We start from the raw sequence: 20,745 nt of genomic DNA, 5'->3' as shown, positions 1-20,745 counted from the left end.
CTACAGTCAAGGTCATTTCAGTTATCCCAGTAGAGTAGGTTAATATTTAAGGTAGTTAATGAAAGCTAACAATTCTACACACACCTAAAAGCATTGGGGGACAAATTGCACTTCCAGAGTGAGTATAATAACAGAAAAGCCTGTTTTCTTCAAAGTGATCAAAGAAAGCTCCGCCTAGTAGAAACAAAGGGGCTTCTTTTCTTCTAAGTACAAAATATATGAAACAAGCGGTGGCCAGAGACGATTCTTGCACCATTCGGTGGCACCCTCTCCCTTTGGACCTCTCCAACCGGAAGCTGGACCTCAAGCAGGCTATGCTGACTTTGGATGCAACAGCTCGTAGGAATGATGGTGCTTTGCACCCCACTTTCTCTCGGGATTCCCCCCCCCCATTTTAAAAAGATTTTTTTAATTATTATTATTATTTTGGAAGCTTTCCTCTCTCCCCCCCCCCCGGTGTTTCCTTCTCTTCGCAGAGTTTAAGTAACACGGGGACAAAGGCATAAGAGAAGCCGAAGGCAGGCCTCCCCCCAAAACAGAAAGGAGATGCGGCCGAGCCCGCCGGCTCTGGCCAGGAACACGCCGAGAATTTCTCGCGCACCCGCGGGACGGCCGCTCGGGCCGCGTCCGCCTCCGCGGTCGGCTCGGACTCGGCAGGCGGTGGGGAGGAGCGGAGGAGGGCAGGGCGGGCAGGCGGGCGTCCGGGCGCTGCGCCCGAGGAAGGAAGGAAGGGAGCGAGTGGGCGGCAGGAAGAAGCGCCGCCGCCAGCCCGGGGTGGAGTTGGCCGAGGTGGGACGCGCGGGGAGGGGCTCGGGCGGCGCCCGGACCATAAATGGGGGCCCTCCGGCTCGTCCCTGCCCCACTGCCTCGCGCGAGCACCAGCAGCAGCAGCAGCAGCACCAGCAGCAGCAGCAGCGCGAGTAGCAGCAGCGGCGGCGAGGTTTTCGCGGAGCGGGCGAGGGCTGAGCAGCGCGGGTCTCGCTGGCGCCGTCCCCCTTCCTCTCCTCCTCCTCCTCCCCGGCGGCCCGGCTCGAGCGCCCCGCGGGACCCCCGGCGGCGGCGGGCAGGGGCGGCAAGATGAAGGGCCCGAGCGCGGCGGCTGGGGTGGCGGCGGCGGCGGCGCCGGCCTCGGAGGTGATCCGGCGGGGCGAGCTGGAGAAGCGGAGCGACAGCCTCTTCCAGCTGTGGAAGAAGAAGCAGGTGGTGCTGAGCAAGGACTGCCTGAGCCTCTTCTCGCCCGAGGCGGGCGGCGGCGGCGGGGGCGTGGGCGGCGGGGGGATCGGGGCCCGGGCCAAGGAGCTGCCCTTCGGCTCCATCCAGAAGGTGGACTGCGTGGAGCGCACCGGCAAGTACGTCTACTTCACCATCGTGACGACGGACGGCAAGGAGATCGACTTTCGGTGCCCGGGCGAGAGCTGCTGGAACGCCTCCATCACCCTGGCCCTCATCGACTTCCAGAACAAGCGCGCCATCCAGGACTTCAAGAGCCGCCAGGAGGCCGCCGAGCAGGCCGCCGCCGGCACCCGCGACCGCCGCCTGGCCCGGGCGCCCTGAGCCGCCCCCTCGGACGGCCGAGAGACCCCCTCAAGGCCCCTGCCAAAGGTGAGGGGGCTTTACTGTTTCTGATCTTCTCCTCGGGGCTTTTCCCTCCAGTGTTTTGAACGCAGGCCCTTTAGCTCCCTTCTATCCCCCCCCCTCTCTTTCTCTCGTTTTGGTCCGATGCAGCCATTCGCCAACCCTTGGGGAGGTCTTCCCCCTTCTCTCCCGGGGTCCATATTTGCTCGAAGGAAAACCGCACCTCCGATTCTGCTTGATATCCGCTGATTCCAGTTTCGGAGAAACTGTGTGCAATCTGAGGGAGTTCCACTATCCCTCACTTTAAGAGAGAGAGCAAGTCATGCAGTGGAATTCTCTATACAACCTCTGAAGGATCCAGACCTTTCTCTAGAGAGTCCTGTGAAGGCTGCCCCTCCCCAGAAAAAATTCACATAAAAAGCATGCATACAATGTATTGGATTGCCTTAGTAGTCAAAATATAAAAGTAATAAAGGAAGGCGAAAAAAGGGGGGGAAACCCTCCCTTTTTGTTTTTCCAGCTTTTTTCTAATGTCCTGAAGCAGATTTATTACTTAAGGTGACAGTTAATGTCCCACTGAACATTTTCATAATGGGGTACGATTTCTTACAGAAGCCTAGGGTATGATTTCTGCACATGCACTGGATATAGGGTTTTCAAACTGCAAGGGCGCTACATGGTGGTCTGTAAGAATGCCTGTTCTGATTTTCTTGAAACAGATTGGCTCTGGAAGCCCTCTACCCTTACCCAGGGCTCTGAGATCTTCATATTTGCTCTGGCCAGCTTGTTAAAGATTTATTTAAAAGCAGAGGCTCAAGCAAAAGGGCAGAGAAGACTGCCTTCAAAAAACTGCCCTGTGTCATGTCAGGCTACACCTTTTAAAGGCCTTTAGGATGAAAGAGCTTACTGTGTGCCCTTTGCGCTGTTTAAGCAGAGGAGTATTCTGGCTTGGAACTGTTGAGGATACGTACCTGCTCTGATAGTGCAGATGGAATGGCCAGGATCAGTGAATGAGTGGGACCCTGCCATTCACACTGCTTAGTTAAAGACAACGTCTTTAAGTAGATAACCTGTAAAAAAGTCATGGCAGACAGCACAGAGGTTTACTGCTGTGGTTCCATTCATTGGTTGATGCTTTCGATAAACCGATAAACCGTGCTCATTTGGGATGAGGTTGTTGCTCTGGAGAAGGAAACTGCCCAGTAGACAAGCCCTTAGTTTAGGCATATTTCCTTTGTCATCAATTTCATGGAATTTAAAATGTGAGTTGTGTCCACATTGGGGGGGGGGGGGAAGAAATACTATATGTTCGTTAGGTGGGGTTTTGACCTACTTGAATGCACTTTGTTTTTTGTTTAAAATGTTTTTTTAGCAGCTCAGCTGCTGCTAATGGAAGTGGAAACTGTTATCGAAGTATTTGGGAGGGATGCACTGCAGTCTCGTGGCAGAAAGTGTCTTCCATAAACTTCGGGATTTTATATTTCTAATACTATTGTTCAAATAAATGTTTGGTTGACTTGGGTGTATGGTGGGATTATTGCATTGCAGAGCCCAATTCTGTGCTTGTTTACTTAGCATCCAGCCCCACTAGATGCAGTGCAACTTCGTACTCCTACAGGATGTGTGGTAGTAATTAATAGTGAGCCTCACTGAATTAAGTGCAACTGAAGGCTAAATAGCACTGGAATACCACATTTTGAGATATACACTTTCACAAATCTATGCTTATTTGGAAGCTGACTGCATTGCGCTTAATAAGATGTACTACTGAGTAGGCGTGACATTTTTCTTTATTCAGACTGAGAGAGAAAAGGTAGCAATGTGTATGTGTCAGAATGTGTTTTGATATTTCTTTGGCAATGCTTCTGCCTTAGTCAATCTATTCTGCATAACTAACTGATTGCTTTTCTCTTGGTTTCAGTAGACCGTACCTCCGGACGAAAAACAAAACCAGTTGTTGTGGACCAAACCATGACAGGGTACCAATGAAGGAAAACAGAAGGATGCTAAACGTACCTGGTTTCTTCCAGGTCTGATGGGGTTGCTGTGCAGAGAGGCCACGTTTCCCTGAGAGGCATTTATAAGCCAAAGATTATTAAAAGGACTTGAGGCAAAGGATGCCCACGTGTGTCTCACCTTTGCTGATTTTTTTCTATTTATGAGATGCAAAGAAGATGCAGCACCAGCTGATGCAAACCCACCTTAAATTATTTTTAATATCTATATTTTTATTTATTTTGATAAATATCCTTAAACACGTGTGTCTTAAATTCAATCCTAGCATTTAAATATGTCCATTCCAGATTAAATGCTTTTTGTAATTACTGTGTGTGTGAGATGTGAAACTTTTCTTTATCGGTAGAAGTAGAAACAGTCTAATCTACTTCTCTCATAACAATAGTATACTCCACTTAATACATATTGGCTGAAATCCTTTTGTGCTGTTATGTAAATAGCATAACATCTAGATGTGAATTGGTGTGAGTTAAGGAATCTCCCTAGGTGTATTGTGTTGTGTATTGAGTTGTGTGACTCAGTGTGCAACAGGTAATGTGTAGCATAGAGATTTCTTAATAGTAATTTGCTTCCAAAAGTTACACCATTTGTGTAACTACACAACAGGATTTCAGCCACTACCAATTTTGCTAAAAAGCTTGATAGCCTACATCTCGGAAGAAAAGCAGTGGGCTTTACCTTGTGAAGGAGACAATAAACAGGCATCTGATGTGGCTCTGTTGTCTGTCGTGACAAGCAGCCTAACTAGGCCAGATCAGGAGTAAATTGATAGCATGTTTCTTCGGATAGTGCTATAGGACACAGTGTGGGTTTGATTTAAATCTACTTGATTTAACTCATGATTTAATTTTGTTTAAATTGGTTTTAAATTGTATTTTAAACAATTTGTTATTATCCACCCTGATAGGACCGCCATGTCTGTGAGCATCAAAAGGCTATTCAGGGCAAGAGCAATTGCATAAACAAAAAACCCAACTGCTTGTTTCATCTGACACACAGTCTGTACCAAAAATCGGAAGAGTAAGTTGGGGGTGGGTGGGTGGGTGAGTTAAAACTCTCGGAATCTTCTAGCAAACATGATCAGCCCCCAAAAAGTATATTTTAAAACCTGTGAACTGGAGCTAGGATGATGGTGGGGAGATGAGGGCAGAGTATGCCATTAAGATACCTGCATAGAAAGATCTCTGATTATTGAGCTCAGAAATTGACATTCTGCTGTGAAAGGGGATGCCATCTCACTGACCTGCATAGTTTTCATTGTCAATCCTGGAAAAAAAAGTTCTTGAGCCATTCATCAAATTGCAAGCCAAGAGAATATACAAGGGGGAAAGGCAATAACTGAGGAGTAGCCAGGGCTAAAGCATGTATGCGCACTTCCCATGGGATCCACTGGCCTTGAGAACAGAGCAGAACATTCTTCAGCAGACATTTTGGTCAGAATCTGACTGCTGATTTATGCATGAGCAAAACAGCTTAAGGTGTAGCAGCAATTAATGAGCTACTGATTGCATTCCTGAACATGTGCCGGATCACAGAATCCAGTGTCTACCCAAGAACACAGCTAGGTCCTTGTTATATAACAAGCCAAGGTGACATAATGCTATTTTGCTTAGTGCAAGTGTAAATCAAGGTTTAGAATGTAGCCTTTTATTAGGGAGTGAACACTTCCTAAAACATGGCACTTTCCAAGACTGCTTATTAATGCTTACAGCCAGCCCTGTCTGGTTGCTGTGATACAGTTCAGATTGATCTCCCTCCAAATTCAGGCTGCACTGGAGGAAAGGGCTTGTCTATGTCCACCTAGTGAGTTTGTGACTGGTATGTACCAGGGACTTCATGGATCACATCTATGGAATCAAAACGGTTTTGGTGGTAACCATGCACGCACACATTTCTTGCCTTCCCCATCACCCCATACATGGACATTCCACAGGGTCCTCTGCCTAGCCCTCAGCAGCACTAATGACAAATGATGCTGAATGAGGTAGGAAAAATGCAGAAGAGTGTGTTGCTGAGGTAGTTACATCACACCAAAGCTGGTTCCTAACTGCTGCACAACAAAAGCTGTGGAGTTATTCCTGTCTTCTGTGCCTTACTATGGTCAGAAGACCCTTTTGTAAGTACAAAGCATGTTGCTTGCCTTCGCTCCCTAAAAAGCAGCGTCTCTTTGCTGCTTGCCATAATGTTCAGGATTTAATGTTGAGCTTGCAAGCATAGATTGAAAGGTGGTTGAGGCCCCATTCCTCCTGCACATACAAAGTGGAGGTCTGTTCCCCTGGACATCAATCATTGCCTACCTTGCAGCATGATTTTAAAGCATTCTGGAGTGAAAACAGCTCCCCTGCCCCCCTGTTTCCTCTAAGCTTCGTTGGAGTAGGTGTTCTGTCAGTACTTGAACAGCAGAAGTCCAGTTTTCTTCAGTGTGGTTCCTTTTACCTTGAGTTCTTTCTGTTTTCCTCAAATATATTTGTAGGTCAATAAATCCATTTCTCCCCCCCCCAGCTTGTTTTAACACATGCACCCCTTTCTGGGCTAAACAGACCAACAACTCTGAGGTTCTCCAGTACTGTGGAGATGATGAAATGGTCTTTTCAGTCTATTGCTTCAGCAGGTGGCATCTGCTGGGAAAGTCAGCAGCCCTATTCAGTACCTTTGTTGAGCTGAGAACAGTTATTGTTCTTCCTTGCACTTGTCCTAGCTGGAGTTCCTCCATTCTGAACCTTAGCCTGTGTAATAATAATAATAATAATAAATCCAGAACAGTATTCCAAACAGAGCTTTTAAAAATACAATACAGATCAGCTGATTTGCACCCTTTGAGACTCCTCTGGCAGAAACACATGTGACATTTAAGGACCTACATATCTTCATTTCTGGAGTTCTGAAGGAAGCCGAGAGAGGTTAAATTCAATAATGGGATGGAATGCTTCGACAACCCTTTGTAAATGTGTGATTCGATCCAACTTCAACTGTTATTGACATATTTACTCTATGTAGAGCTGCTTGGAAGTGGGGAGAGAAGATGAGTTTGATGTTGGACATACAGTGGGGTCTCTACTTAAGAACGTCCCTACTTAAGAACAATCCAACTTAAGAACAGCTCCATTTGCTAAATTTTGCTTCTACTTGAGAACAGAAATCCAAGATAAGAACAGGAAAAAAAAAACTTTCCTGCTCTTTTTTTAACCTTAGGTCATTTTAGGTTAAAAAAAATTTCTCCCCCTAGTGGTAGAGTACGTATTAACCAGCTTTGCTTAGTTCCTATGGGAACTAATGCTTCAATGTACGAACGCACCTCTACATAACAAAAAAACAGCCAGAACGGATTAATTGGTTTTCAGTCCATTCCTATGGGAAATTTTGCTTCAACTTAAGAACATTTCAACTTAAGAACACCATTCCAAAATGGATTAAGTTCTTAAGTAGAGGTTCCACTGTAGTTTCTATGGTCAGACAAGAGCAGATACGGATCAAATGGTTTTCAATGCATTCCTATGGGAAATGCAGATTCAACATAAGAACTTTTCAACTTGAGAACCATCTTCCAATACGGATTAAGTTCTTAAGTAGAGACCCCACTGTAATTAGAAAAGGTCCAGAAAAAAATATTCACCAATGTTGCAGTGCTTTGGCACAAGTCTGTGCAGCAACGACTCTTGGACTGTGTGCATTTCTAGTAACTGGAGATCCAGCCTCATAGTGGAGAATGGGTCTGCTTCCAGGCAAGAATCAGCTCATTCAGTCATATTTTAGCAGAGATCCCCATGAATCCATCTTCCATTTGTATTCCGTTCCATTTAACTGTTGATGTGGGCACCATTTTTATCACCTGTTAATTTTTAAAAGATTTATCTTTTAAAGTAGTACTAAAGTATTGTCTGGATATACATTTAAATACAGTATTTTAAAATTACATTAAAGTATCACTGAAATGAAAGAGATTTAGAATGCTACACCTCTATGGTATAATGCTACAATACTATTGCGTATTTTGAAAAACAATGACACACCCTCCACTTTTTCAGTTAGCACCATTGTTGTAAGGTGGTTAATAACGCTTACCAGAAAGATCCTTTAAAACAATTTATTCAAGTTAGGATTGTGGGGGTAGAATGCTTGTTCGTGTCATTAGGGGCTTATTCACTTCTAAAGTTTTTTGCTTTACAAGTTTAGTTACCAGTTCCCATTTCACACTGTTTCCATACACTCCACTTAATATTCTATGGTTTCACTTACTGCATTATTGATGGTTACAGACTAGGTCAGCCTTTTTGGAAGGGTGGGGTGAAGGGAGCTGGTGAAGAAAAGAGAGGGGAAAGTATGAGGCAGAAAGAAGAAGATTTGAAAGATGAGGTAGCTGTTCTTTGGCTTGTGCAGAGTGGTATGTTCCTGACATAACTTTTTACTCTATACATGGTTGAGAAAGTCATGCAAATTTTGTGGAATGTGATCTTTTTGCCATTTAAAAGATAATATATTTTGACTGGCTGTCCTTGTTGAGAAACACTGAATATTCAAGAGTGCTCTTGGATTTTCAGTTTTTCAAGCCTATGCCTTTAGTTATAGATGTGACCTTGGCAGATCTTCTCTCTTGTCCATCTATCAGAGTTGTTCCCAAAGTTGGAACTCTAGGTGGTCTTGAACGACTGGCTGTGCTGATTAGGGCTTCTGGGATTGTAGTCTAAGAACATCTGGAACCCCAAATTTGGGAACTATAGATATATCCAGTGGATAGTCACGCAGTAATGTTTTCTTTATTTTATTTTTTTTTAAAAACAGAGAACTTGCAGGAGTTTTATCTGTCTTGCATGAGGCACAAAAGTTAAAAGTTATCCAGAAGAAGAGAATAAATTGTACAAGGTGCAAAATATTCCTCTGGGTCCTACTCCTTTTGGGATAAATGCCAGCTGTGACACAGGCTTCCAATTTTTCCTTGGAGGTCTATAAAGTTCTGTTGGATGTGTGTGTGTGTGTGTGTGTGTGTCTGTCTGTCTGTCTGTCTGTCTGTCTCTCTGTGTGTACACCAGTCTGTATGTCCCATATCCAGGTCCAAAGCATGTTGGAGGCCTTCTTAATGGATATATATTTGCTCCACTTTGAGATGCCACATGCTTCGCAGTATCCGATGCTGAGGCATGCAAGTAGGAGGGGTGCTACTGTCCTCATGTCTGGCTAGCTGGCTTTCCATAGGCTCCTGACCAATCACTATGGGAACAAAAAATGGGACTAGCTAGGCCTATGGTCTGGTCAAGTAAGGCTGTTTTGTTCTTATCCAACAATATATGGCAGTGTGTTAAAAGTCTTAGTTTAAATAAGTGTATTTGCTGTCAAATGTGGTAATAAAAGTTGTAAGACAGTTGCATGACATGTCACTAATCTTCCTTCTCATCAACACTTTATGAAATTATTTACTGAACTTTCTCTTCTTTCTGAGGGATCTTCTTTTTCAAGAGATACAGAAGCAGAAGTGCATTGACCATAAGCTGTAAATAGCCAAAGGATGAGATCCCAAATCTTCTATATAAAAATCCTCCTATGGTTGGTCCTATTGTCCGTGTCAGTGGAGCAACTGAAGAACTTATTCCCAGCATGGTACCTGGGAGAAAAGGTGGAGAAAACAAATGTTAATGTTAGGACTTATTTCAATGAAACAAATTTCTGTCCAAAGCATTTCTACTATTGAGGGCTTAACAATGCTTGGAAAAGGTATCTTTTTAGATTACATGTTGTGGCCCAGCTGTGTGTGTATTATGTGTCACCAAGTTGGAATCAATTTATAGCAATCTAAATGGGTTTTCAAAGTGAGATATTTAACGAGTGGTTTCTCCCTTGTCAGACTCAAGAATTTCCATAGACAAGCAAGGATTTAAATTCAAGCCTCCTATTTTTCCCCTCTATCAAACTAAAATTTCCAAGCTCTGATTCCACAGCAGTCCTAAATCTTGTGAAGGGGACACAATGTCATGGGATTATGCCATGGTGGTTCGGAAACTGATAATCCCTGACATCAGAACTCTTCCTTTTGCATAGCAAATACTGTGGCATTTGGAATTTATCTCTGATTTTACACTATCAGAACACTCAGAGTCTTTTTACAATTGGAATAATGCAGGAAAGGCAGTTTTCAAATGCAGGACTTGGAACCTTTCCAGCATTACAAGAGGTGGGAGTTGCTCAGACCCAAATAAGCATTTGTAAATTTACTGATTTCAGCAGGAAGCTTAAGCACACACTTAATCCTGTCCCACTGATACCAGTGACAGATTGGAATGCTTATCCCTGATTGGAGGGTGCCCAATGGTGGTGCTTTCACCCCATATATCTTTCTTTCGTGTACCCATCAGACTGTAGTCTAAGTTTCTGGTTTGTCTTACTAACTTCCATTACAATGAATCATGGTTCCTTAACTCTGGGCTGCAGCTGGGAAAAAATGACTTTTTCGGCACTGCAGCTTCCGTAATCCCACAGCCAACATAGCTATGCTGGCTGGGAGATTCTGGCAATTTCTCGTCCAAAAAGTTAAATATTCTAGTCCAATTCTGAACATAATAGAGAACTGTGGCTTCATGTAGTCTCCAATTGAAAACAGAGACTACCACATCTCTTCAGCAATGAAACCATGTTTTCCGTAATAATCTGATTCAGGCCACAGGTTAGACCACTTTCCTCCTGCCAGGACCCTCCTGATGTGTTGCCCTTCCGCTAGGGACAATGGAGAAAATGCAGAGGATACATTTAATTACTGCTGCTGCTGCTATTACAGCATCAAACCTGATAAGTTTGAAGACTTCACTGGGATAAATGGCGGAAAAGCCACAAATGAAAAGATTTCCAGTGACAATATATGAATGAGGATGGTTGTAAATAAGGGAGGCGTGTTGCAATAAATTGATGGGTGGGTCAGCTAATGTGCAGCTCCACCCATGCCCAAAGATGGGTGTTGACACATATTAATAACCGTGTTACTTTAAGAGTCACCTGCACTGCCTTCATTGCTAGAAATGGGTGTAATAAAAACAGAACAGACACTTTAGGCCTTTTTTTCCTCCATAAGCACATCCTGTCCCTGTTGTCCTTTCCTTGAAGCCCAGTTCCTTTCTTCCTTTACAGTAACAACAACCTATTTTCACAGCTGAAAGCCTAGTGTTTCCTTCCCTGGTATATGTAAATTCTCTTCATTTTGAAATGGCTACAGGCATCAATTAAAGAGTGTTCAGACCCTCAGGTTCCCTTGTCAATTGTAGCACAGATTCCAAATGTGTTTCTGATTATTACTATAACTTCTGCTTTACTAGACACCCCTCTGTTGTAAGGTTTGGTACACACAACACCTTGAATGCACGCACGCACGCACGCACGCACGCACGCGCGCGCGCGCACGCACACACACACACACACACACACACACACACACACACACACACACATACATACATACATACATACATACATACTCCACCCCTTTATGCTGTACAGCATTTTATTCCCTTGGCATCCTAGCACAACATTTCTGATGCATTTTGCCCCATTCTCCTCGTATTTTGTTGCTGTCTTGCAAATACTGACATTCTGAATTACTACTTAACAATTTATGCAAAAGCAGTGCCCAATGGCATTGAACTAGTTTTCAACTCGGAGCCCAAGGAGCAGCCCAACATCCCTTACAATAGCCCTTTTCAGAAGAATCATGTGTCATTTTCAGCTGCTGCTGCTGCTCCAAACCCTTCTCTTCAATTTCTTCACTTCCAAACATAGGAGCGAATATGCTGAGAACTGAGAGAGGCGACGATGGTCAAAGGCTAACTTGGATTGGAATAGTACCACTGCATTTTAGCTGTGGTTTTAGAAATAGAGTTTGCAGGAACTTTGTCCTTGTGGAATAATTGCAGGAAAATGAAAATCTTAGAACTGGAGACCTTATGGGTCATTAAATCCAGCCCATGACAGGGAGGCACAGTGGGGAATTGAACTCCCAACCTTTCATTCCACAGCCAAGATATCTAAAGCACTGAGCTATCTATCCCTCAGTTATCTTGGGATATACCAATGTGCAGATGGAAATTTAGGCTACCGCAGAAAGGCAAAAATGTTATTATTTGTGTATCCCATATTTTCTTCAAGCTGCTCAAGGCTGAGCACATGATTGCCATTTGTTTTATCTTCACAATAATTCCATGGAGTAGTTTGGACTGAGATGTAGTGACTGGACCACAGTTAAATGATGAGGTTCTTGACTGAGTGGGGATGTGAACCTATATTTCACCACTCCTAATCTGACATTCTGACACAACCTGATGCCCTCCAGGCTTGTTGGGCTACAAACTCCATCAACTCCAGATGACCTTTCTGAAATCGAAGTGGAAATGGTTTGAGAAAGGTTTTGTTTTCTTTTATCCCTCTGCACCCTCTGATTAAGGAGGCTTTGCAAGTTGTGGATATAGCCTAAAATCTACAAAAGCTCTTCCTCAGAGGTGGAACTGGAATGAGTGCACACACATCACACGCAATCATCTCTCTTGCAACCTACCTACAACTGCCAGAAAAAAAACAACAGCTAGAGTCTAGAGAGTCACACATTGCCCATTAGTCAGATTTATGGTTTGCAGTGGCTCCTATGCAAGTAGGGTGAAAGCAGTGGTGCAGGGATAATTTTTGGCAGTGTGGGTGCTCACTGTGACAGTCACCAGCTGTGTCCAATGAGAAAAGTCTAAAAATGCCAGGAGCAGAAAGAGTCTAAAAATAAGGAACAGGTCTTTTAAAAAGTTAATAACTCTTAATTGCTGCATCATGACCAAACCACTTTTAAATATTGTGCATTTCAATAGGTAACTTAAAACAATATACTGCCCCTGCAAAACCTCCTTCTCTCCCTCAACTAGGTAGTAGGAACAATGCAGCTACACTCAGGGGTTGCAGGGAAGTCTGAGGGGAATGGCTAGTGGTGTCATAGTCCTTGATACTCAGTTGGTCCCAGGACTTCAACCTTGTGAGGCTGGCTCTACACATTGCTTGTTGGAAGTGTGGTGGAACCACTGCTAGCTCTGCTGGCACAGCTAATAAGAATGAGGGCTTTGTGGCAGCCACAAATAGGCCTGTTTTCTTCCTAGTCCTGTACCAAGTCCTGATGTGGCAGTGATGGTTCACACAAATAGGCCTCGTGTGCTAATGCTATGGGGCTGTGGGCCTGGTGGTGGTCTCAAGGTGCGGATGAGGCCCTCTAACCCCTAGTTCCTAAGGGTGAGGGGAGGATATTTACACAAATTATTAACAAGGATATGAATCTCTGGAAGCGCTGCCAGCTTTGACTTTTCCCTTTGCAACTGGCTTGGTATGTTCTATGGGTCACTGGCTTCCATTCAGGCATTCCTGAAATCCCAGCCCTGCTGGTCTTAGCCAGTGTTCATGGGCTTGGCAGAGCTGCAACTCCAGGATCGGTTGCCCTTTGTTCTAAAACAAATTATGTGAGATGTGCAGAGACTTTAGAACTTGGCATTCTTCCTGCTGGACTCTTTAAGAGTTGGCTAGCAACAAAAGAGTTCCCTGGCAGAGTGAAGGGCCAACTTACACCCACGGTTGCTAGCTTGCAGCTTTTACAAGCAATGGACTGTAACCAAATGGTGCAATCCAGCAGGTTTCCAGGGCGCAAGGAAGAGGAAGGAGAACATCCTGTGCAAGAGAAAGTCTTACCGGTGTCAGATGCTGGGACAGACTTTGTCAGGATGATGTCAGTGATGATGCCGAGAGTGCTCAAGGAGAAGACCATGGGGGCCACAATGATGCAGTAATGGAACACGTTGGTCATCAGGGCCTGGGAGATGGAGAAAAAGAAGACTGTCCAGAACTGAGCAATTCCCAAGACTACGGATTGGCTTATAAAAACTATATTACCCTAAACACATCTGATTTCATACGTAGGGTGGAGGCTGATTACTAACCTAGATACAAGGCCACCAAGTATAACACAGCAATCTCAAGGTAATGTTCCTGCCTAAAACCCTGGACAGTTGTTGCCAGTCAGTGTGGACCATACTGGAGTAGACTGACCAATGGTCTGACTCGGTGGTAAAAAGCAGCTTTCTATGCTTCTGACTTTTCTGAGTGCTAAGAATGTCAGTTTGAGAGTGTCACAACTGCGGGGCTGGAGGGCCAAGGTGAGAGAAGAAAGCAGCAGTATGGCTTTGCCAACTTCCATAAAGAGAGAAAAACAAATTACACGAGAGAGCTTTAGCTCTCACAGCTGTGACAAAGGCAGACCAGACCAAGGCTTAGGAATACAGAGGAGTGCCCCTCCTAGTAGCATAGATCACTTAGGCTGGTGAGAAGCAATAATTTTTTTTTCATGCAGCTTGGAGGAGTTGCTCTGGAGATGGAGCCTGGTTAAATAAAAGGCATCCATCAGGAGGTGGAACAAAGAGCCTCTGATTTGGCCAAGTAGTTTAGAAGATTCCTTTTCTTAGGAAAGTGTTTTACTGGATTTTATTTTTTAGGGATAAGGGCATTCCAGCTATAGGCAGAAGCAACTTGGAATACCATTTTGTCCCCAAAAGATTTAGTGAGTCCTGACCATTGTGGGTGGATTCAAAACAAACTAATAATGTCACTAACTTCATTTCACTGGGAAGAGCATTCCAAATCACTGTTTGAAGAAGCACTGGCCACCAAACTATCTTATGTCAGTGGGGATGGTGGCACTGGTCCCTTATTAAATACCTCACTTACCTTGAAAACCCTATCAGGGTGACTATAAATCAGATGCAACTTGACAGCACATCACACACAAATAGTAATGTTATTATGCTACAGCCACTACTTGGATTCCTCCGTCTCATAGAATCTATCTCATAAAATGAGGTGGCTATCTGTATTTTAAAATATTAGACACCCCTAGAGTAGATAAACTGTAGCAATCAAAGAAAATTATTTAGATCAGTGATGGGCAGTGATAAGACCAAAAAATGTATCTGACTTGTCAACTTAAAGCCTTCTGTGCAGCCTTCCAATCCCCAGTAAGATGCTCCACAGGACTTTGTACACCAGAGAGACCCTTTGATGGACAGAGAGGGACTGTTGGTTTCACAATTTTTATCATCTGGGATGGGCTCCTCCCTTTCAAAAGCATATTCCTGAGCACTATTTTTTGTACACATTTTGGGAAAGAAATAGACAAGAGATGGGTCCATCCCAGTTCGTTTACCAACCCAACAGCGCCATGCCCCCTCCAGCAGGTGCTCACTTAGAGACAAAACCTGCAGGAGGTGGGGTAGGGAAGTTGTGAAGCTGGCTCCTAGTGGGTGCCTGCCAGAGGGGACAGTGAGATGAACTGCAGAATAACTTTTGGGCTAGGAAATGGTTCGGCCAAACCACCAAACCAGTGCTTCATGCCCATCTCTATTTAAGTGTTCCTAGCACTCTAGCCATCAAAAGGCATGTTATACTTATTGTTTTTCATTAACAATTGGGTTTTTTTCTGATGTAAGAAGTAGCTCTAGAACAACAACCAAAGAAGTTGTGGATAAACATACAGTAGAAAGCTTTTAGTTGGGAAATTATCTCATCTAAACCCTTGTTTAGATGAGTTCCCTGGACTGGAAGGAGATCAAACCTATCCATTCTGAAGGAAATCAACCCTGAGTGCTCACTAGAAGGACAGATCCTGAAGCTGAGGCTCCAACACTTTGGCCATCTCATGAGAAGAGAAGACTCCCTGCAAAAGACCCTTATGTTGGGAAAGTGTGAAGGAAAGAGGAGAAGGGGATGACAGAGGATGAGATGGTTGGGCAGTGTCATCGAAGCGACCAACATGAATTTGACTCAACTCCGGGAGGCAGTGGAAGATAGGAGGGCCTGGCGTGCTTTGGTCCATGGGGTCACAAAGAGTCGGACACGAATAAACAACTAAACGATGACAAAACCCTTGTTCAAATTTCATAAATGAGGCAGGGTAATTGTAGGAGTACTTATTTGGAGGCATCCTATGTTTTGCATCTCTTTTGATCATCACAGGATCATTGTAAGAGTAGAGAAAGCTGTAATGATTCATTCCGGTCTTCATCAGGCATCCAATACAGCTCGCAGAGTATCAGCCAACAGTACATTGGTATAAATAATTAAACCTTAATCGTGATTTTCAAGATATATGAACAGCCAAGAAATTATGAAGTGCAGAACACTGGGCTTTGTGGAACCTGTTTGACTTGCTCACTTGCAAGTGAATTGATTGAACTTTAATCACCTAGATTAAAGGTGTCTCCCAAATGCAAATGAATGTGCAAATGTTCCTTTTCTTATGCTACAGACGCTTGAGGACTTCCTTCCAAATGTCTATCACTGAAACAAAAGTGGAAAGGGCACAGGCTCTGAATTTGAGGAGGCATTGTAAGGTATTCATTCCCCAGGATTGTAGGGATGATTACTCAGTAGCACAGCACACACTTTCCAGGCAGGAGGTCCCAGGTTCATTCTCTGACTTTTCCAGTGAAAAGGACCAGGTAGTTAGTGATGGGAAAGACTTCCACCTGAGACCCTGGAGAGCAACTGCTGGTCAAAGCACACAGTATTGAGCAGTGTTGGGACAAATTCTTTTTTTGGACTCTCAGAATTCCACAAACATGACTAACGGTCACCTTGGTTGTTTCCAACAGCACCCGATTTTCCTCACTTCCTCCACTGCCTCCTGGAGTTAGGTCAAATTCATGTTGGTTGCTTCACGGACACTGTCCAACCATCTCATCCTCTGTCGTCCCCTTTTCCTCTTGCCTTCACACTTTCCTAACATCAGCGTCTTTTCCAAGGAGTCTTCTCTTCTCATGAGATGGCCAAAGTACTGGAGCCTCAGCTTCAGGATCTGTCCTTCCAGTGAGCACTCAGGGTTGATTTCCTTTAGAATTAATAGTTTTGTTCTCCTTGCAGTCCAGGGGACTTATCTAAACAAGGGTTTAGATGAGATAATTTCCCAACTAAAAGCTTTCTACTGTATGTTTATCCACAACTTCTTTGGCTGCTGTTCTAGAACTACTTCTTACATCAGAAAAACCCCCACTTGTTAATGAAAAACAATAGGTATAACATGCCTTTTGATGGCTAGAGTGCTAGGAACACTTAAAAATAGAGATGGGAGTCTTCTCTTCTCATGAGATGGCCGAAGTATTGGAGCCTCAGCTTCAGGATCTGTCCTTCCAGTGAGCACTCAGGGTTGATTTCTTTCAAAATGGATAGGTTTGTTCTCTTTGCAGTCCAGGGGACTCTCAAGAGTTTCCTCCAGCACCACAAATCAAAGGTGTCAATTCTTCTGCTGTCAGTCTTTTTTATAGACCAGCTTTCACTTCCATTCTCACTTCCGAAATTCCATTTCGGGAGGGGAAAAAAGCAAGTTAATCAGAGGAAAGCTGTAATGTCTAGTTTAACATTCAGCCAGAAGGTCCTACTCATCACTGGCTACCTGATTGTTTTTTACACACTGGAGAAGGCAGGGATCTTCTTCTGCATGTAGACTCCAACTGAGCATCATTTCTTCTTGACTGACTAGGCCATTGGAACTGGAATGGACCTTTTCAGAAATGTCACACACTTGTTTTGATTTAGCTTTGAGACTCGGGTCTCCTATTCAGTACTGATTTCTATTTTCACTTTAATCTGCTGTTACCGAAATATTTGGGTTTGGTCATGCAGGCAAAAAACCTGGGATTTAACCTGTGTTAAAAACCATGCTGAGTTTCATGTTCACACAATGAATTCCGAAGTGAGTATTTCTTTTCCTCTGAGTTGCAATATTTTTCTAAGGAAGCGAGTTAAAATAAATGGCCACCAGAGGACCATTTATATTATTACACTTTTTTACTTAATCAACTTAAGCCATTTTGAACATTACAGCCAGTTTTAAAGGGGGAAATTTCAGTTACTCAGCAGGAATGCAGGAAATAACTAAAAAACCCCACATAACTTGAGTCAACTCAGATTAAAACCCTACATATTGTGGATTTTTTGAGAAATGTAGACAGGCTCTGAGCTGGGCTTCTTTTCAGTACAGCTGGCCTCTCTGTTAGTTTCAGCTCTGCATATTTTGGAATCCACTGAGAGGAAGTGATTAAAGGAGAGAGAGAAAAACCTGTAACTTGAGATGTTTGTTAAATATCTGCTTCATAAAAGCACTGCAGAACTCATAAAAAAACTTCTATGTCAGCACATCGATAAACCATACACTGAATACAGACAGGTATGTTCCTGATGTTCAGGTCGAGTTGCATCAATACAGGGTTCTTACAAAAGAGCTCCAGTATGAAAATCAACCAAGCAATGTTCTTGTCAGCAACTTGAACTTAAAAGCTTTTAAGTAACTTAAATATACTTCTGTTGCAAACAAGACAGCTGCATTTCTCTGTCAGTAGCTGTCAAAGGAAGCCATTTCTAGGTCTTTCTCCTTAAGGCACATGTGACTGGGATATTCCAGAGCAGTTCTCTCCAAATTTTCCTCTCTCCCATAGCAGATTATTTGAAAATTCATTGTGAGCCTCAGTGGCACACTTTTTGAAATTAGATTTATTTTACACAGCAAAATACGTAGACAATTCATTTTATAATTATTATTTTTAATTGCTACCATTATTGTTGTCAGAAGCAGAGCTACAGTCATTTGAAAAAGAAAGTATGCCCTCTTTGAATTCTATGGTTCTAAGTTTCAGGACATAATAAAAATCCTCTGGTCCTTAACAGATCTGAAAATTAGGTAACTACAACCTCAGAGGAACAACAGCATACAACATATTATTTATTTTACAAAAATAAATGAGTGAAAAATGAAGTATACCTTATGATTCAATAGCTTGTAGAACCACCTTTAGCAGCAATAACTTGAAGTAACCATTTTCTGTATGACTTTATCAGTCTCTCACATTGTTGTGGAAGAATTTTGGCTCACTCTTCTTTACAATTACATTTGTTTATGCACAGCATTCTTAAGGTCCCACCACAGCACTGGTTGTGGTCTGGACTTTGACTAGGTCATTGTATCACCTTGTTTCTTTTCTTTTTCAGTATTTCTGATGTAGATTTACGGGTGTGCTTGGAATAATTGTCCTGTTGCATGACCCGGTTTCGGCCAGGCTTTAGTTGTTGAACAGATAGCCTCCCATTTAACTCCAGAATACTTTGGTATACAGAGTTGTTCATGGTTGACTGAATGACTGCAAAGTGCTCTGGTCCTGTGGCTGCAGAACAAACCTAAAGCATCACCCCTCCACCACCGTGCTTGATAGTTTGTGCTGATACACTGTGTTTGGTTTTTCCAAATGTGGCACTGTGCATTATGGCCAAACATCTTCACTTTTGTCTCATCTGTCCAAAGTACATTGTTCCAGAAGTCTTGTGGTTTGTCCAGATGCAACATGGCAAACTTAACCTGTGCTGCCATGTTCTTTTTAGAGAGGAAAGACTTTCTCCTGTCAATGCTTCTAAACAAATCATATTTGTTCAGTCTTTTTCTAATTGTACTGTCATGAACATTAACGTTTAACATGCTAAGGCCTGTAGATTCTGAGATGTAACTCTTGGATTTTCTGCAATTTCTCTGAGCATTGTATGATCTGACCTTTGGTTGAATTTTCTTGGACATCTACTCCTGGGAAGTTTGGCAACTGTCTTGAATGTTTTCCACTTGTGAATAATCTTCCTCACTTTAGAATGATGGGCTTTAAATTTTTTGGAAATGGCCTTATAACCCTTCCCAGATAGATGGGCAGCAACAATTGCTTCTCTATGATCATTGCTGATGTGTTGGCACTGTTTGCCCTTTGACACACCTGAATGCTCTAAACCAGCAAACAGCTAAAACTTTAGCTTTTATAGAGGTGGTCACACTTGCTGATGATCAATTGATCAAGGTCATTTGGTCATAAGCACCTGGCTGCTACTTACCCTCTTAATTCCTAAGGAAGTTGTACTTAGTTTACTTGGTATTTCACACATAGCTTCTCCATTTTGGCCTAAATTTTGTAAAATAAATCATAAGACTGACATGTATTGTTTATTTGAGGTTGTATTTACCTATTTTTCAGACCTGCTAAGAATCAGATGATTTTTTTTATTATATCCTGATACATAAAACCATAGAAATTTAAGAGGGTGTACTTTCTTTTTCACATGACTGTACATTATAAAATTTATAACTCATAGGTGGGAGCAGTGAGATGTTGATGGGAAAGTGATTAGTCTGAACCACTACCATATGATGGAATTCACAGCCATTAGTTAAGGCCTTGTAAGGTTGGTTCTGACCTTGGTATCCAAAAGCTGAAAAAATTAATTAAGTGGAAGGCTGTGTATTGATATTCTCTACACAAATGCAACTATTTCGCACATCACTCAAATGGAGGCCCCAGACTGCTGTTTGAGAACCTGTCTGGAGCCCTGTGGCTGTAAATTGCTGTGATATCCAAAGCAAAGAGAGAACAGGGCACAGGCAGCCCATAGTCAAGTGGTGAGTGATGGGTCACCATAAAAATGTTGGGGTGAGCCACTCCAACTCAGACCATAAGCTGCATATGTAAATAGAAAGCTGTTTTGTCTGGATGACTCATTCCAATTAAATGAAATAAAATATTAAAAAACTCAGCATGGGCAGTCTGGAGGACTGACAATACAATGTGATCTTGTGTACTTCTTCTTTTTGCTTACGCAGTTTCTCTCATCTATTTCCAAACTGGGCAGCATCCACATTGTTCACTGCAAAGTCTGAACTATGCCAGCTACAGATAGAACCAGGCTCAAAAATATGAAATAACCATAGTGTGGAAGTGGATAGTAAGCCACAGTTACCAAGATGGATGTAACTTGCTGAAGTTTTTTGGATCTAGGAATTAAAGAGGGAAGCTGCACAGGAGAGATGAGACAAGGGATGGAAAGAGAAGCAGAAACCTCTGAGGCATATTCCAGTCTTCAAATGTTGTCTTCATTGCCGCTTTTGAAGTCTTGCCTAAACCAATGCATTCTAGCAAGATTAGGAAAAGAAAACATTATATGCATTTTTGGAGGAAGCAGATATTTGCCTGTTGGGAGAGATGAATGGGATCACTCTCTCCTTGTTGGTCTCATTTGTCGTATGGAAGAAAGCAGGTGATCCCGATAATCCCAATAGCTTGGTAAAAGTTGTGCTTGGTAGAG

General features: G+C 43.1%; 2 protein-coding genes across 3 annotated transcripts in view; one reads left to right on the top strand and one right to left on the bottom strand.

Annotated features, from left to right (window-relative positions):
- The first annotated feature begins 937 nt into the window (after positions 1–937).
- Positions 938–3,900, top strand: LOC110076557 (pleckstrin homology-like domain family A member 2). 2 transcript variants are annotated; one of them, XM_020788801.3, is made up of 2 exons: positions 938–1,602; positions 3,497–3,900. In XM_020788801.3, the coding sequence occupies exon 1, from the start codon at positions 1,078–1,080 to the stop codon at positions 1,552–1,554; it is 477 nt and encodes a 158-aa protein (XP_020644460.3). In that variant the 5' UTR covers positions 938–1,077; the 3' UTR covers positions 1,555–1,602; positions 3,497–3,900. The 2 variants fall into 2 exon arrangements, with proteins under 2 accessions (XP_020644460.3, XP_072841773.2); XM_072985672.2 differs by having other exon boundaries at positions 3,500–3,637.
- A 3,761-nt stretch (positions 3,901–7,661) lies between these two features.
- SLC67A1 (solute carrier family 67 member 1) overlaps positions 7,662–20,745 on the bottom strand; it is an 84,574-nt gene continuing 71,490 nt past the window's right edge. Inside the window, exons 11-12 of the mRNA XM_020788731.3 lie at positions 13,279–13,399; positions 7,662–9,187 (exon numbers count right to left, since the gene is read on the bottom strand). Of these exons, the coding sequence (XP_020644390.2) occupies positions 9,000–9,187; positions 13,279–13,399 (309 nt within the window). The 3' untranslated portion in view covers positions 7,662–8,999. The remainder of the gene's footprint in view (positions 9,188–13,278; positions 13,400–20,745) is intronic.

Source organism: Pogona vitticeps, chromosome 1 (assembly GCF_051106095.1).
Source record: "Pogona vitticeps strain Pit_001003342236 chromosome 1, PviZW2.1, whole genome shotgun sequence".
Classification (NCBI taxonomy): Eukaryota; Metazoa; Chordata; class Lepidosauria; order Squamata; family Agamidae; genus Pogona; species Pogona vitticeps.
This window is presented reverse-complemented; position numbering and strand designations above follow the sequence as displayed.

Bases quoted from the DNA above. Each gene is read 5' to 3' on its own strand.
- LOC110076557 (XM_020788801.3), top strand. From the start codon at position 1,078: ATGAAGGGCCCGAGCGCGGCGGCTGGGGTGGCGGCGGCGGCGGCGCCG.